At 34.0% G+C, this 18,405-nt stretch overlaps 1 protein-coding gene across 1 annotated transcript; it reads right to left on the bottom strand.

Annotated features, from left to right (window-relative positions):
* Window positions 1–10,634: 10,634 nt before the first annotated feature.
* LOC5566890 (zinc finger protein 43) lies at window positions 10,635–11,984 on the bottom strand. Its single transcript, XM_021850716.1, has one exon. It carries the CDS (start codon window positions 11,982–11,984, stop codon window positions 10,635–10,637), a length of 1,350 nt encoding a protein of 449 aa, XP_021706408.1.
* Between the last annotated feature and the right edge of the window lie 6,421 nt (window positions 11,985–18,405).

The raw sequence follows: 18,405 nt of genomic DNA, 5'->3' as shown, positions 1-18,405 counted from the left end.
TTGGCCTTTTTCCCTATTAAAAACAGCTTGTTGAAATTATCCGTATATCATAGATTATTTACGAAGTTGCTCTGCATAGCTTATAGGTTTCGTAAACTGTAAATATATAGTTTATGATCCTGTTTCGTACAAGTATAAAAATCATTTCAAGACAATTTTACCATATATTGAAAGTTCCCAAATAGGATTAATAACTATGTAAGATTTAGCAGTTAAAATAAAACGGTTTGCGTTTCCAGGAGTTCCAAGTTCAATAATGTTGATGTAATATTATGTATTGATTAAGGTTGAACATAATCATGAATTTGAATGAAAGCATCAAAGTTATTGACCAAAAAGATTATGTTTTGTTGATGGCAAAATATGGTTTTATCGACTCAAATTCCTTAACACTCCATTTTACATTTCCGTCAAAAATCACACATTTTTATGATTATCTCAGGAATCTGTCATAGGATTCTCATAATTGTATTTGGCTTTTAATATACATGACGTGAGCATTGTAGGGCTGTCCTTTGTTCAATTATTGACATTCTAGAAGTTGCTTGAATTTCGAATTGAAATGTTTTTTCATCCCTTAAGGTGAAGATGAATCGAAGCCAAACCTCAAATTTTCAAGAGCACGGATCTGGAGAACCAAACATCCGTTTAAGCTGAAAACTTTATCGATTGGTCACTCGCTGGTGGTGATCAATCGATTAAGTTTTCAGCTCAAACGGGTATTCGGTTCTCCAGATTCGTGCTCTTGAAAATTTGAGGATTGGCTTCGATTCATCCCAACCTTAACACCCCATTTTACTGTATTTTGCGAAACATTTTTTGTTGGCTAGTATCTTGAATAATTACCCATAACGCGGGTAGATCACCTTTTCGTGGTGCGTTATGGGGTAAAGATCTACCAATGAGTCCTAGTCCTGATTGCTTCAAACGAAGAGAAGGAACACTATTAGTCCTTGTTACATTTAAAATGTTGTTTAAAGTGAAAAGTCTCGGTTTTCCAGTAGCCGAGAATGACCTTGAGACAAGGAAAAAAATGAGTCGAAATCAACAAGTTGTTTTCTAATCTTTTATTTATTTAGTTCTCTAGTTTGAAGAAGTAAGGACTAGGATACTGATGCATGAACAATATCGTTGTCACTTCTTGACTTTATCATCCGATCCGATTTTGACTGATAAAGGTACCCACCACACTCTTCGAAGGGTTTAAAAAGCGGAACCTTTCAATTAGAATCCTTTCCTGTGATGAAGTTGACAACTGTAAAAAAATGAATACTTTTTCACTTCTCGATAGTGACAAAGTAATACGACATGCACTATACAATGGACTACAATAGATCAAATATTGGTCGCAGTGGTTTATATTCCAGGCAGTGAGCGAAATTGGGAACATGCGTGAAATAAGGTAGGATCACAGTATTTAGAAGAATAACACAGCGCAACAAAAATGACATTTTTGCGTGTCTCAAGGATTAAATAATGTGTCTAGTAAATTTGGGGTTGCTGAATCTGATGCTATTCTCAGAAATGTTCCAGCACGTCACAATTTTTAGCTACAGGTCGCAAAAGTTTAATAAAATTCTGGTTTTTTGATGTTTGCATTAAATTTCAAGTATATTTTATCAAACCCTTTTGTGATCTAATCCACCAAAAGTTTAATAAAATTCTGGTTTTTTGATGTTTGCATGAAATTTCAAGTATATTTTATCAAACCCTTTTGTGATCTAATCCACCAATCCTACAAAATTGGACTCAAGCTTTCATTTTTTATATAATTTGGTTGAAATCAAACGATAAAATTTAGATTAAACCGATTTTTTTAACATGCTTTCTGTCTCCATGCAAAATTCTTCGTTTCTCTTATATGGGGAAGTACAATACTTTTTGAAACCATCAAAAAATAACTTTTCCGCATCCAAAGTGGTACGAACTTTGTTAATAAGTATTGTTATACACATAAAGATTGAATTCTGTGGCAAATTAAGCAAATAAATTCCCTTACAAGCTGGCAATCTTGCATGCAAGATAGGGGGAGATCCCCCAGTACCGGACACATAAGCCACTAAATTCATAATTCGAAAAATATTGGTTTTATGAGCTCGTGTTACCCATTTATGATAAATATTATCATTTTTATAGTGTACAAAAATAAATTTGAAAATATAAATATGAATTTTGACATTGCATTTTGATTATGTATTTTAGTACCAAATTGATCGATCTTGAAAGGTGGCACCCAATACCGGAAATGCCTCGAATTCTGTAAATTTGAACATCATTGAATGTGTTTACTATAGGAATAGTATATTATTGCCGCAATGTTGCATTTGCAACATTTACAAGAACAATTTGAGTTCTTCTTATTTTACAAGATGTCCATCAAAATCCTCTTTTATATATGATGAAAAGTAGCACATTTTACGATATTGTTCTGAATGTTCATTCTTCTTAGTTCTATCGCATGTTTGATACCATGATCGACGGAATCCATGAAAAATGAATGTATTTTGAGACACTTGTGCAATAATTACAAAGATAACATATAACAAATCAAGCTGTCCGAAACTGGGGGACAGGAAGTGCTTAACCAAAATTGTAAGTTGTCCGTATTTAGTTCAATTATGGTACAAAATACATTTATACTATCAAATTAGGATTATTTTCGAACATGCTTACATGATCCAAAGTATTTTTTCATATTCAAAAAAATTACTAAATAGGCTGAATATTAAAGCGATACGTCAATTTTTTTAAGATTTTCAAAATTTTCTACTTTTTTAAAAGGGCATGCATATTTCAAGGATGTGTTATTCTACGCAAACATTAGTCTCCATAATAGCTTCCTTTCTTTCTAATACACCATCTTGATTGGACCATGATTTCTCAATTTTTTGACTTTGTCCGGTATTGGGTGCTGTCCGGTACTGGGGGATCTCCCCCTATTTATTTTTTCAAAGGCGAAGGCGGGCCGTGGTCGCTTAATCTGAATACCTATGCCATACTGAACTTGCTCATACTGGCCAAATTGTCCGCGATAGTGTTCGCCACTTTACCTTTGTCATTCTCCTCGTACAGCAGTTTTGGTATATGATGGCTCCGTTGAAATCGACTTTGCCGTTTAGTATTTTGGCCTGCGCTTGAGCACCGATTCCGCTGGAGGACATGGGGCTTCCTGCTGGTTCGTTAGCTTGATAACGAACCAGCAGGAACGTGATAACGTGCCGCAAATGAGCACTATTCGGAAGGTACAAAAATAATTAACAACCAGAATAATAACACATGTGCAAAACACTTACCGTTGTGGATGGACTGCAACACTCACTTAAAGTTTTCCACGTACCGATTGTAGTCCTTGATGTTCCTTGATGGCACAGGATTGCTTCAAATTCTGGCGCTTACCAGCAGACGTGATGCCAACAGTTAAATCTTACTGGAGTATGTGGATTCATCAGCAGCCAGCAGCAAATGGCGTAGCTCAAATATGTTTTCTTTAGTGGCAAACAACGGGTAAGATCCGATCCGCGGTGCCACTTGTTAGCACCGCAGGAATCCTTCTTTGCAAAAAAAGCAAAACATAAAAAAACATTTTTGACAGAGTAAAAGCTAAGTTCCAATTTTGAACTTACTATTAGTAAAGTATCGCTTCATTCATACGGTATTGAGTGAATGCTCAGAGACTTTACTTTTGTCAAATCGGTTTTATTCATATGACCTATTATTATCTTGAATTTCGGTAATTTTTTTTTTTCAAACATTAGTTTAGTGATGACTTCTACATTCAATGTGTTTTTATTTTGTACATTTTATTGCATATTAATGTTTTTAAATGCATATAAATGCAAGAAAATCTACTTGAATTGGCTTGCGTTGAACAATAACTGCACGAATTGGTGAACACTCACGCCAAAGAAGCTCACTGTTTCTTCGTTGTGAAAAAAAGAAGCTCCAGAGATTCCTCCATAATGCAGAATTATCCCAGGAATTTCTTCAAAGAAACTTCGAGAAATTCCCGTACAGACACCTATTTCAAAAACATATTACATTATTTTTTTTCTGTTCTTATAAAACACTTCTAATTTTTTTTTCGATAAATGTTCGATATTTAGAGAAACTATGAAACCTTTATATAATTCAACGATTGTGTACAACGTAGAATGATCCAATGACTATTACAAAATTACCGGTCAACGGGCGGCAACAATCAAATATTCAGAAATATTGTCAGCAGGAATTATCCAAGCCGTTAAATGAACTCGATTTACTCCTTCGTGGAAAAAGTAGGATAGAAACCATTCATAGTTTAACGTTTCATTTAAAAGAGTACAGAGGCGCTGTAAAATTATAGTTTTTGCTTTTAGCTATCCATATAAAAAAAAGATGAATAATAACAATTTAATAAAACAAATTCTGGCCTTTTAAAAACGATTATGATAATCCTTAACGGGGAAGCCGAGTTAAAAAATGAATCATTTCGGTTTTGGTGAGGTTCTCAGTATGCCTGACAAGACTGTACACATTTTAGAAACTAGCATTATTCCTACCGAAACTTCTAGCAGTTGTCCAATCAGCTTGAGTACCTCATTCAGTAAACTTTTTGAAGAAAATATTTTGCACAAGATTTACTTTCATAATAGAACTTATGGTATTATATTGGATGGTTAAAAAAAAAACCTTTAAATTTATTTTCGCCCTGTTTTTTTTTTTTTTTTTTGATAAATTCTTGGTTGTAATTTTTACAAAATTTAACATGCAGCATAGATTTTCCGAATTTCTGTTTTTTTTTTTCTTTTTGCTGGATAACGACATATGGCGATTGAATATTTGATTGTTGCTTATTTTCATGAGAAACCTTGACTTTCTGTTTTAGTTACCCTGTTACCCAACATCCATTCAAATTTGAGCCTCTTAGATTCCGGAAACAAAATTTTCTCTAGTATTATTAAGTGACTTTAGATTTATCCAAAATTCATATTTTTCAAGGATTCATAAATCTGATTGGTTTTTTAGCTTCCTATTTTATTCGCATAACGTCGGCATCGATTATGATCATCAAATGTAAGAAATGCGCCACCCCACTAGCGGAACCCGAAGCTCAATATATTCTACCAGTTCACATTGCAAGCAGCCCCACCACTGTCAATGCTGACGAGGACGAAGGAATTTGCCAAACGGAAGTGGAAAATACAGAGATATTCATACACGAGGATCATCTTCCTGACTGGATGCGAACGGAAATCGAACAATCACAGTGGACCAAAGTGAAACTGAAATGTCCAAAATGTGCCTTTAAGGTGGGTTCGTTCGATTTCGTGTCCGGCACCCGATGTAAATGTGCGCATAACCAGGTGCTGCCTTCGGTACATTTCATTAGGAGTAAAGTGGATATGAGAAAGTGATGGAAAAAAGCAGTGTTATGTGTCAATAAATACTTTATTTCAAACTCTTAGGCATAAAAGATACAAAATATGTTTTTTTTGTTCGCTGATTGGGCCATCCTAATTAACCTTATAATTTACTACAAATATGTACGCGTTTGCTGCTTTGAGACGAATAGTTGAAACATGTATATAAGTGTACGTGTGTAAAGATTCAGCTTCTGTTAAAAAAAACTCTTACTCATCTAATATCACATTTCATTTTGTTCGATCGTAACGTAAGGTTTTTTTTGTTTGCAATCGTTTGCTAATATGACGAGAGAATGATTGTTCGCTTTCTATGTTTTTTACTATTATTTCTTGTAGAGTGGTGTGCGGTGTTCTACTCCGTTATAGTGCTTGGATTTAAATTAGTTTGTATATTAAATTAGGACTCGTTATAATTCTAATAGAACTCATTTGTAGCAGTGGGGTTTTGAACTATATTTACAATAGTTAATGTATGAATTTAAATAAAATAAATTATGAATAATTTAATACACAGTGACTAGTTCAATGAAGTACGTATATGAAGTTCAAAATAAAATTACGGTGATGATAGCTTGATGGTAATTCAAATGTTTTGCACCTCTTTGCTTGAACGGTATCTATTATGATCACACTCATCTTGCTTGGAAAACATTGGAAGTAATTTTGTAGAGAACATAGCTTTTAAAAAATGTGTGAAAAGGGTTATGGGATAATATTATGCTATAATAGTAACAAGATACAATTCTGCTCGTAATGCCGAAATTAAATGTTTGTGTTAGTTGGTATTAAGTGTCCGAAACATAACGCTTGTTATCTTGATAATTGATTCTAACAAATTCGAAGTTCAGAAAATATTTCTTTATTAATGATAGTGACTTTAGTTCTTTTAGAAAAGAGGATGTTTAAGCATAGAGGAGTGAAAACTTTAAATTACATCGCTCTATATCAAATACCTATACTAAATGACACAAATATATGAGACTAGAATGAGATCGTTCGAAAGCTGACTAGCGCATGACTTAGTGTTAGGACTAGATTGGAATAATAACGACCAGACATGGTTGACTAGAGGTACAACCCTGACTTTGGCTAATGGTTTTTGGTTTTACTAAATTATTCTGACTAGAATCTTTACAAGTAACCCGACTAGATTCTTGACTAGAAGTGCTCTTCGTTTGTTTCCGGTGCCGACTAGAACCTACACTAACCTAAACCCTTCCTTGTTTAAAAACCTACAATTTTCCCAAGCTTTTGACAATTTTTCGAACATTGGTTCTCATTTTTGGTTACAATTATAATATGGCACAATTTTCCACTCGATTGCAAAAGCTATCCCCGAACCTGCGCCTGTGTGCTTTTGACTTTTCCAAAGCATACCAGAGAAAAAAAAATTGAAATGACTGAAACTGACGATAGGTAAACTGAAAACATTCAAACACAAAACATATCTCACTAGTAGTTTGTCTTTCATTTGACTTAATAGTAGTAACCCTTGTTCCAATGTGCATTGTCTATTGTCTGTACACGTTGCTTCCTTTGCGATTGGGATAAATCTTAACTTAAGGCTATCGTTGTAAACTATTAACTAAGGATTAGCGAAAGATGTTGAAAGGGTTAGTGAGGAATTAGGCTAAATAAATAATAGATATATTAAGCTCTGACCTTAAAGCCTAATTGAATGACTAGATGGATACTCATCTTTGGGTGACTTAGAAATCTTTGGAAAATTTCAAATCGAATGTACAAGAAGTATGGAGAGGGTAGAAGATTCTGTCTGAATAATACAGTTTAGGGCTTCAAACGTTCAGCAGCAGCTTTATAATAACCAATATTGATAACGATCAGAAATTTGTAAAACACGATGTGAGACAAATATGAATCAATATAAATACTCGTTTCTTCCAAAATTAACAAAATAAATACGAATAAATTTAAATTTAAAAAAGAATTACTTTATCAATGTTATAAAAAACATCAAACTCACTGTCTATGGATGAAAGATGATAATTTTATTTCTGGTACTCAGTGCTTAAAATTGTAACTCATTTGCAGGCCTTTCGCATTCGAAAATCAAAAAACTATCTTTGAAAACGTTGTGGAAAAATATGACGTTAGTGCAGTTCCATATCGAAAAATTAAAGGCATATCAGTCTTTAAATGAACCTTTAACCCACACTAGAATAGACGGGATAGACTTGTTTTTTTTATTATTATTATGACAATCTTTGTCTATACGAAAGACAATGTCAGAGCTAGAAATTCATCAGATGGTAATAATGCTATAGGAGCAGTTTATTTGCAATGATTCAAACACAATTTAACAAAAATATTTTGAATGACTTCGAAAAATCGTATATCTTATAGATTTGCATTTGCAAATATTTTGTCGTAACGTCTTGAGTTTTCTCTACTTAGATATTTAAATATTTAAAATAAACTGACAGTTTGGAATTATATAACACTTAATGTGTGTCTGTTTAAAAAATGTGATACCAAAATTCTATTTGAAAATTTCTAATTTCTTGGAATTGCGATAATCTACCGAAATAAAAGGGGTTATAAAATAATTGCTTTACTTGGTTTCCTGTGTACTGCATCAAGTCTCCCAATTGAAATAAATCTCGCGTTTAGTATCATAAGGGTGTAACTGCAATGATCGATTTTCTCTTTAGCTTATTATTTGACCAGGTAACTGTTTTCGGCTGCTATTTTGAATTCAGTAGAAACAACTCATCATGCAGCGTCGTAAAATACTACAAAAATCACTTGAATTACGTTTTCTAACCGAAAGAGAAAATTGACTAAGAGAAATCGATCATTGCAGATACACGAGAAATGCATTTTCTAAATAAATTTAAACCAGTTTTACATTTTTTAATAGGCGAGTTACATTTAGTTTTGAGTAGGTAGTAATAAAAATAAATTGTATTATTTTTTCCGAAAAGAGTTATTGTAATCGGAAAAAGGGTTTTTTTTTATTTGTCAAATCTCAAAAATAAAGAAAAAAACAAGTTCCCGACTTTAGTATATGTTTTGAAGAGGGGATCAAGGAGGTAATCTAACATTTTCTAATTGCTTCGTAAAACACGTCATTGGAAAAACGAAGTTTCAAATACCGCAATTTTGAAACTGTTTCGTAATTCATGATTTTGTGGAACGTGTTACCTAGAGTGCCTTTGTAGAATTTTTATGGAATTTAGATTTCCCTGCAGAGTTACAGCCGCATTAAGAAAAAGGGATCAAGTCTCCTTACTTTCCCTTACAACATGTAGATTCAACAGAAGCCATAAAGCAGTTGAACAAAAATCTGAACATCTTTGATGAACCTAATTTTACTCTTTTCTAGTATCTTGCCTGGATATAAAAGATTTTTTTTATATAATTACAAACGCCTGAGTCTTTTATGATGTTAATACAAAAAATATATATTAATTTACAATCAAATTATCATGTAGGAAAGTATTAACAATCTCCCAAAATTTTTTTTCGTACACGACATAATATACTTGCACCAGGAAAAAATATAAAAAAATCATATTTTTAAAGGTTAGGCATTCATTAAAATTTTTATTATTGTCAAAAGATGGTGTCTAAGGACTATTCATTTTATAATGTGAACACCTTGTGCAAGCTATATCTCATTAGTTTATTAATAAAATCGCATCGTTCGACTAATATTGTATTATGTTATGATAATAAAAATAATATAATTTCACACGAATATGGAACAACATTTAGAACGGTCGATTTTTGAAGCTGATCAAAATCAATGATTATTAGATATTGGCTGAAAAATTTGTCAATCTATATTTTTTTATTTTAAAAAAAGACTTGTTCTTCAAAAGCGTCATTAATAAGAAGTCTGCTAAAACTAATCAAGTTATTTTTAGAGCAACAATTTTGCAGATATTAAAAAAAAAAACATTTTCACCGATTTTTTGAAGAAAAATATATTAAGTTCAAAGGGAACAGACATAAATATAATTTTTTGGTTCAAAGTGCGTCTTGGCGGAAGTTCTAATATAAACTTTATAAGAAAAATAACTTACGCCTTCATAAAGTTGCTGTTGTAGTCCCCATGTCATATTTAAAGCACAATGGAGAAAAAAATGCTTTATTTTCAGAAGATCTCTCGATGCAGAATGGAAATCATTAAAACTGGCAGCACTGCAAAATCCAATTTATACTGCATGTTTTGGTTTCATAATATATTGTTCTGGGATTACCAATCGAAATATTTGGAGAAAAACGTTTACAAATTGCTAAAGATCGGTAAACATGCGTACATGTTTTTAAAAGTATAATGGGTAAAATTATTGTTTAAGTATGCAATTAAAACAATTATGGATGAATTAAAAGTGTCATCATTACTGATTTTATATAGCTCAAGCTTCAGTAGAACAGTAAAGCATACCAACATACAAGTTACTCATAAAAATGAAAATTCTTGTTATGCGAACAATAATGTTTAACTTTGAAGAACAGCTTTTCTTAGAAAGTTTTGGAAAAAACTATTTGGTTCTTCAACCAGAAGATTTTTTTTCAAATCTTATATTTCCATAACGTCGTAGAATAGTAGTAGAACGATTCACAGGAAACCGATAACGATTTCATCAATAAACAAAAAAGATATAGCAGAAACAAAAATAAATGATTGCCTAATGCATACTTTAATCGATTTTAAATATTTAGTTGTAAAATAAAAAAATGAGTCTTCACGAGTTAACCATTTAGACGGCTGATCAAATATACAATTGCAATGGAATAATATATAACTGTTTTGTGAATCAAAAGCACAAACAAAGAGTAAACCTATTCAACTTAGCTGAAACAAAAAAGTTCGCACATAAATTTGAAACGAAAATTAAACAGAATCTTCCATCTCCCGGTGACTTAAAATCTAAAAAAAAGATTGTTGTAAGTACAGAGCTTGGCTCCACAGTCTTATTCGCTATAAAGCTATATACACACAGTCTTCTGCTCTTGGTTGCATGTTTTATTTGGTGTGATGCTGATTTGTGATTCGCAAAATGTACAGAAAGTAAATCATATTCATAAGCTCTGCCGGCCGACAGTTCCTAAATGCGAAGCGAATTTCGAAGTAGAACACCGCCACTTGTTGTCCCGCGCCTAACCCGGTTTGTTTTTCGATATAGTATTTAATGATAATGATAGTACTTAAGCAACTATTGTATTAGGCAACTTACGAGTATAGAGGTTCCTTTCCAAGACTTAGACAACCAGTGCGGTCGTGTGGCGGATTACCGAGGGTCCGTTGCGAAGATGGGCCAGCGCTGCCGCGGCGATGTTCTCCTCCTCTGTGAAGCGATCGCAATACGCTGACCGGATCTGTTCCTCCATTTCCTGATCGACCTGGTAGTCCTCGTTGATCACCAAGGCACGCTCGTCGTAGTCATCGTCCTCCTCCTCATCGTCGTCGGTAGGATCGGTGTGCGATGATTGTGATTGAGCCATGTGGTAATTATGATGAACTAATTCTCGTTTCAGCGGAGGTTCACTGGCCACTACGGTGAACACTGTTTGTGGTGCTTCGGTCATGTGATTCACGTAAACCGTGTTGCTACTGTTGGTGGAATGGTTAGACTCTTCACCGGAACTGCTACGGTAGCTGGCGGATGTTGTAATGATTGTTGCGTTTGTTTCGATTTCGGCACTTGATTGATTATGTTTGGATTTATTTTTAGCCTTATTATGTGTCAGCTGATGCTTTTTCAGATACGCGGGACGCTTGAAGGTCTTGTTACATTGCTCACATCGATATTTGCATTCCAAATCGTCAGCTTTATCTCCATCTCCTTTCTTAGCAACTTGATCTCGCGGCTTGTGCCAACGACGATGCGACGCCAGATTTGCCGGGCAATTGAATCGCTTGCTACACTCTGGGCAACGATATTCCAGTAGTACTATACAGGCACAACGATGCTGGGCTAGGCCGAAGGCATCCTCAAATTCCAACCGACACAATTTGCAATTATAGGCACCTATCACGTTTGGAATGGTGGCCAATTCGGCACGCACTTCGTCGGATATTTCCACCAAATTGAACTGTGGATCAATATCACCGGACTCGCGAGGCATGTCACCGTTAATGGCTTCTTCTAGTGAAATGATAATCGTACCGGACACTGGTGATGTTGTTTCTTCGTCGAACTTTAACTTCCTGGCCGCTTTCGTTCGACGTTCCTTCGAAATTGGAACCACCGGAGGAGGGTTCTTTGAACTCTTGGGAGCCGCGCCGATTTTAACCGGTTTCACTGGTGTGGCTTCCCTCTCTTCCGGCACTGTCTGTTCAATCTTAATCTGTTTGGTCCGATTTCCATCGCGGTTCTCGTCGTTCTCATCGCGATAGCGTTTCTTCAGCGGTGAAGGCGTCAAAGGAGGGGTAATCGCACCCCCGAAGCATTGCTTCACCGTCAAATCAAGCGGCGACTCGCCTGTGAGCTTGGCAATGGCCGCCACAGTGATGGTGGGAACATATTGCGCCTTGAAGCTTGGCGGCAAATCGGCCACCGTCGTCAGGAGACCCATCGGTGGGCGAACTTGGATCTGTGATGAAGCCATACTAGCATGTCCCACTCACACACGCACTATTCCTCCCAAGTGCGTATCTTTAAACTCTCTCCACTTATCCACTAAACAGCAAGGCGTCCACTTTGTCTCATGAACACTAAACACTTTTACACACGTTGATTCGTTAACCGAGTAAAATACTTAAACTTTGCGCAATAAACTAGGTATGTACAGGGAAAAGTAGTGCGTAAAACAAATCACTTGTTCACCGGACCGAAGCCTGGCAGCGAATGACACGACGTCGGCTCGTATCCTTGCACTTTATATAGGGAATCAGTTTCCCCTAGCCGAAGGCAACCAACACAAATCCAGGCCGAAGGATACGCGGTAGCAATCGTCCGTCGGGCCGTAGCGGTAAAACCTGAGCATGCGCCCAACAGGAATCTCCCCCGATCCTTGTGTTGGTGGTGTATGGTGCTGGGACGCCAGGTTTCCCCTTCGATTCGCACCGAGCAACAGCAACGCATAACAAAGCATGATAGACGGAAAAGCGGCACGCGACTCGATCCCGCAAGGACCAGTGGTTCAGAACGTGTTTCGCTTTGCGTTCAACATTTCACGAAGTTGATGAACTTAAGTATTTAGACATTGAAATGCGTCAAGCATTATTTTTTATGTAAACCCATCTCATTGTTGAAAATAAGTTTCAGAATTTAGTTTTATTAAAATTAATTTATTAATAATATATTATTAATTTATTTTATTTCTAAATTTATCCACAAATTTCATTGAAGTTAACTATCCATAACTCGATACTGCAAATCAAGATATCCAGCGGATTCATATAGAGGGACCCGGGGCATTAATGAGACTAAGGAATGTGCCAATTTCTAATAACATCCATATTTTTCGCTGTTTTTCATGTGTATAGGGTGCATATTATTTGGACTATTTCATGAGAACAACATCAATCAAATGATTGCATTTATTGATCAATGGCCCAAGATTATCTGACACTTGGCTTCTCAGATAGCTTTATAAAAGTTGGTCAGGATCCCCAAATTCAAACCAAATGTCCTTTCTTTTTCACATCAGATGTACATGCAATTTCCGTTGCGTAAACTGAAAAATTAGTTTGTAATTAAGTTGAGCGGCATTATTTTTACATCACCTGAAAGCTTTGTACATTGGCTTTGTGGAAAAAAAAATGGAAACTACGAAAACTTAGATGTGTGTATTTATTATGGCTTGTGCCACTAAAGGAACACATGTGCTTATAGTAGTGCTACAGGTATACCTCGATTTAGTGGACCCTCGATTATATGGACCCTCGATTTTATGTACTTCGATTTTATGTACATTTTACCTCGATTTTATGGACATTAAAATATCATGTTTAATTTTTTGATGTTTATCCCATTCTAAACATGCGTTATGTAAACTTAAACAATGTGAGGAATTTAAGCTATGCTTATAGAGCGATTGGGTCATGTTTTGTTGAAAAATGTAAAAAATAATCATAAATATACAACAAAGCTTTTACAAGATGGAAAAAGTTTAAAAATGAGGAGCAGTTCGACTTACTCAACCCGTTTTAGTGGCTTTCGAGTGCTTTTAATTTGGATTTTGTCCCAACCAGCTAACACCCTCTGTGTAGTGATAAACGATAACTTTTAACATGTTGCCATTCACGACTTGCTTCAACCATGGTTGGGAAAAATCTTGAAATTCACTCTACAGTAGCCAAGAAAAGCCAATCACAGTCAGCGAAGCCAGTGAAACTCACGCCCATCGCTGCTGTAGGCAAAAAGCAAAATAGCAAAAAAAATAGCAAAACACCCGTTGCTAAGGGCAACCCAGAATTACTGTAGAAAAATGATCTATTTCCCGCTGCATTTCCCGCATTTAGAGCCTTCAATGGCACTCATGATTTAGAAAATTCGTGCACCCAACATAGGCTACTTGATGAGATTCACGTTTTTGAACTACTGTACTGGGAGAGCCACGTGATTTTTGCGAAAATTCAAGCCTACTACTATTACCATTCCCAGCACTGGCTTCAACCAAGTTTATAGTGATTTGTGGGAATTTTAATTATTAATAAAATAGTTACCTTTTGTTCTTTGGATTGTTCCGAAAACCCCACAAATTCGCATTTCTCATAAGGGGGTTTTATACTTTTCAGAGATTGATCCAAGTGCTCCTCCAGAGTTTTCTCGAAGAAGGAAAAGTTGTTAAATCAAGCAAGGATTTATCAACAAACTACTCAAACGATTATGCATCTTTCTTCAGGATTATTTAGACGAATCTACTGAAATTATTGCAGTAGTTTCTTTATTTCTATAAACTCGTTTTGAAGCACTACAATTAGGAAAGATTTTTTATGAATGATTCGTGCACAATGATTCAATCACTCCAATCGATACATACGTTCCTGAAGTTTTTTTTTTTTAAGACAAAAATTCCTCAATGAAGTCGTTCGAAAATTGTTGAAGAAAACTTTATAATGATTTATCTGGAAGTTATTTTAAAATTTCAAAAATAAATTCTATTTATTATTTTATACGTTTGTTACTTGACATACACTGGTCATACTGGAATATCTCGAGATTAAAATATGAAATTTTGCTACAAGAAAAAGTTTTGCTTACATACGATATTCTAATGGAAAACCTTTACCAGAAATAACAGAGTTAACTCATAACTATTTTATTTAAATTAAATATTTGATTTAGTTAGAAAAACACTTTTAGTATATTTTTTTGAAATATATGAAGACTGATAGCATGTTGATGAAACCGATTTAATAAAAAATTTAATCATGCATTTTTTACTAAATTATATTCTACATGGAAAGTAAACTCTTATTCTTCATGCTAGGTGGATAAGGTCACCAAAAATTTGATAAATTATACACGCGGAGAAATAGATTGTACGGTCAACGAAAAATTGGGTGATACTCTCAGGGCTAACAAACATTTTTGTTGAATTCAACCCGAAATGTCCGTTGGTTCTACAATCATGATTGTTGTCACTCAGTTTGACATGTTTGTTAATCCAGCAATCATTTTTGCCATATTGAAAAGTTTGTTTGTTAAACCGATAATGTTAGGTTAAGTATTGTTTTAATTCCATTTCGATGTTTTATTTTATTTGAAAATAATAAAACAAGCAAATGTACATGTAGAAAAAAAAGTTTTCGAAAATAATTCTTCACAAATGTATTGAACAATACATAATATGGAAAACTCATTATGTTTTGGATAAAATAGAAGTCAAATCTTATTTTCCAGTTTCATATTCTTATAATATTAAACTAAAATATACTATTTTTATTTTTTAAAATGAAAAATTTACGCAAACCTCAATAAAAGTTTCATTTATATTTTTCCTGGATTACAAATTGTAAAATTGATTTTACCTTTGTGAATTTGAAGTAGATACTGTCCCATGTCCCATTACGCTTATTTTGTTGGCTATCATGTCCGATCGATAGGATACCTTTATGGAACCATAGCATTGGCAATAAATTTGCTGGAATTTTTGGACCTTGATTAAAATTTTACCAAGCTGCCGTTCTACGCGTCTCGCGATCCTTAAGGTTTACATAGGGTAGGTGTACCAATTATGGATGCAATATGTCAACAGTAGTGATAAAAATCAAGTTGTAACCGCGTTTCTAAAACGCAAGCATGACTTGTTGGTGTCAATTACTAGTTTAAAGCCTTGCGAATCTGTTGATTTAAACAGTTTTAGTACTAAATTAACTTTAAGCTTCTAAAAATGGATTTTAAAAAGCGTTGTCTTTGTACCAATTATGGCAATAGCGTTCCTAGCATTCGACATAAAAGTGTACCAATTATGGACTATCGAATATTTGCACGAAATGAACTCAAACACAATGAAGAGCGAATGATAATGCAACGCTTATATGCAATGAAGATATCGCTCATAAAATTTTCCAAAAAATTTGGGTTAAATAGATGTTAAATCAATTTTTTGCAATGGGTTCATGGGAGAAAATTAATTTTCGAAAAAGAAGTCAAAATGTAGTGTAAATGCAAATTATGATACAAAACAGCATTAATGATCTCACATTACCTTTTAAGTGCCAATTTTTAACGAGAAAAGAGGGAAAATTCAAAAATCGAGTGTCGCTGAAAACCCCTCTCTACCATGAAATTAGCATCTTCCGCTCGCGAACGTTTTCGAAGGTGTGATTGAAAAATCTTAGTAATTGAGTACAAAACATGAAGATAATGCCTTACCGAACCGTCCCGTCGTGGAAGTCACCCGCAAAATAGCTTTACTTCTTTTATTTCACTGATTAAAAAACGTAAACAAACCGCCTCCAGAGTATTGCCATAATTGGGCTCTCATACACTCTTTGTACCAGTTATCGACATAGTGGAAATAACACGATTTCCAACTTTAAACAGTAGAATTGATTGCATACCAGCTAAATTTATTCATTTGTTCTCACTAGGCAACATACATTCATCGGTTGAAACAGTTTATCAGGATGAAAACATACATTTCGTAACGGAGGTCCCTTAGCCAACTGCTAAGAAGGTGACATTTATGTGAGGCAAAATTTTCAAATGTTCATTTTTCGAAGTTTATTGCACGAATGTTCTTTTCAAGGTTTAGTTACCATCAAAAACAAATAGTTTAATCATTCCTGTGAATATAAGCCATTATAGTCTAGTGAAACAATAAGAAAAATCTCTTTTTGTTCCCACTATTGCCATAATTGGTACTATAGCCATAATTGGTAGTTCTACCCTAGAACATGGGACAATTTAATTACATAATTTAACAAACATCAAATGTTATAAATCACTTTGCCTTCAATAAAACCAATTGTATCATTTTTGAATAATGAAAATAACGATTTTTTGATTGTGTACACAGTGCAGTTATTCTAAGCGTGTAGAGAATGCATTGTTATATCAAAATAACATTAACAATTTGATAAACCTTGATTATTAAAGTGACATGTTATAAAAAAAGTTGTGGATTTGAACTCAATTAACAGTTTTTTTTATTAGACCTTGCAAAATTTCTATGTGTAATAATTTTATTTCATGTAAACATAAATAAAACCGGTATTTTGTATAACTTTGGCGACTTGTAGCTCAAAATTGTTACATGCTGGAAAACTTCTAAGAGTGGTATCAGATTCAGCGATCCCAAATTCACTGGAGACATATAATTTGATCCTTTAGATACGCAGAAATGTTATTTTTTTATGCTGTGGAAGGAATTGTAAATAAAATTTTAAATGGGTTTGGCTCCGTAATGCCTGATAGCGCTTGAGCTTTTGATTAAACAAATAAGTAAAACATGCGAAAAATAGTTTATGTCGTTCTTTTTAATTGTATTCTTATGAAAAATATTTATATTTTGAATTAGAATGCAATATTTCATTGACGGACTGATTTCATCAAGAATTTGTTAACTTAATTAACCTTGGAACATTGACCCTGGTATCGAAAATAAGTTTTTCAGCGATAATGATACATTCTAATGAATTTTCAACTGAATAGAAAGCAAAAAGTGAAATAAAAATTTTGCTTCGATTTTATGTACAATTCGATTTTATGGACAATTTTGAAATCGAAATGTCCACTAAATCGAGGTATACCTGTATTTCTAATTTCTGTTCCTATAGTAGCACTAGTTTCACGGCGTAAACGAAATACAAATCAAAACCGTATTTTTACAAATTTTTTATATTTTTCCTTTAAAGTGTGGATGAAAAGCTTTCGATTGATGTAAAAAAGTTGTTAATTGATCAATTATTTTGTTTAACAAAAAATAGTTTCTGCTAGTAGTGCTACTATAGGAACGATAGGTTAATCATAGGTGCAAGAGAGCTTAAATTTTAAGCAAAACTTTTTATTTCGATCATTTTTGAACAAAATCGAGCTGTGTATCAATGGTACTTAGATAAATAGCTCCTTACCTTCATATAAAAAAATATTTTGCGCCTATATGGGACTGTCAACTAAGGGACACAAACCCTACTGATAGTAAGCTTCAGAGGTTGCTACTCATGCTTGGAGATTGAACGGAATAATTAAAATGTGAGCAAATATCATAAGATATTGATATTTTGAGATTTCCGCAAAAAATCTGGGATTTCAAAAAGAACTGAGATTCCAGTAAGATTCCGCATTTTCGCGTGAATTTTGGCATTACGATAATTATGTTGTTTCTTAGGAATCCTTGGATGTCTGTGGGAATTCAGGTATTTATAAAGTAATATTGAACTTTACGTGAGAATTGTGACATCCAAGATTCGCGTATTTCATTTGGAATTCCAGAATATCTAAGAAAATTCTGGGATTCCAATAGACATTCTAGATTTGTTATAATAACTGTGGGAATAAGTAAGCCTTTCTGGGATTCTTGTGGTAATATTAAAAATACGGCTTTTGATTCGGTTATTGATCTTTCAAAATTATTT

The sequence above is a fragment of the Aedes aegypti genome, chromosome 3, assembly GCF_002204515.2.
Source record: "Aedes aegypti strain LVP_AGWG chromosome 3, AaegL5.0 Primary Assembly, whole genome shotgun sequence".
Classification (NCBI taxonomy): domain Eukaryota; kingdom Metazoa; phylum Arthropoda; class Insecta; order Diptera; family Culicidae; genus Aedes; species Aedes aegypti.
This window is presented reverse-complemented; position numbering and strand designations above follow the sequence as displayed.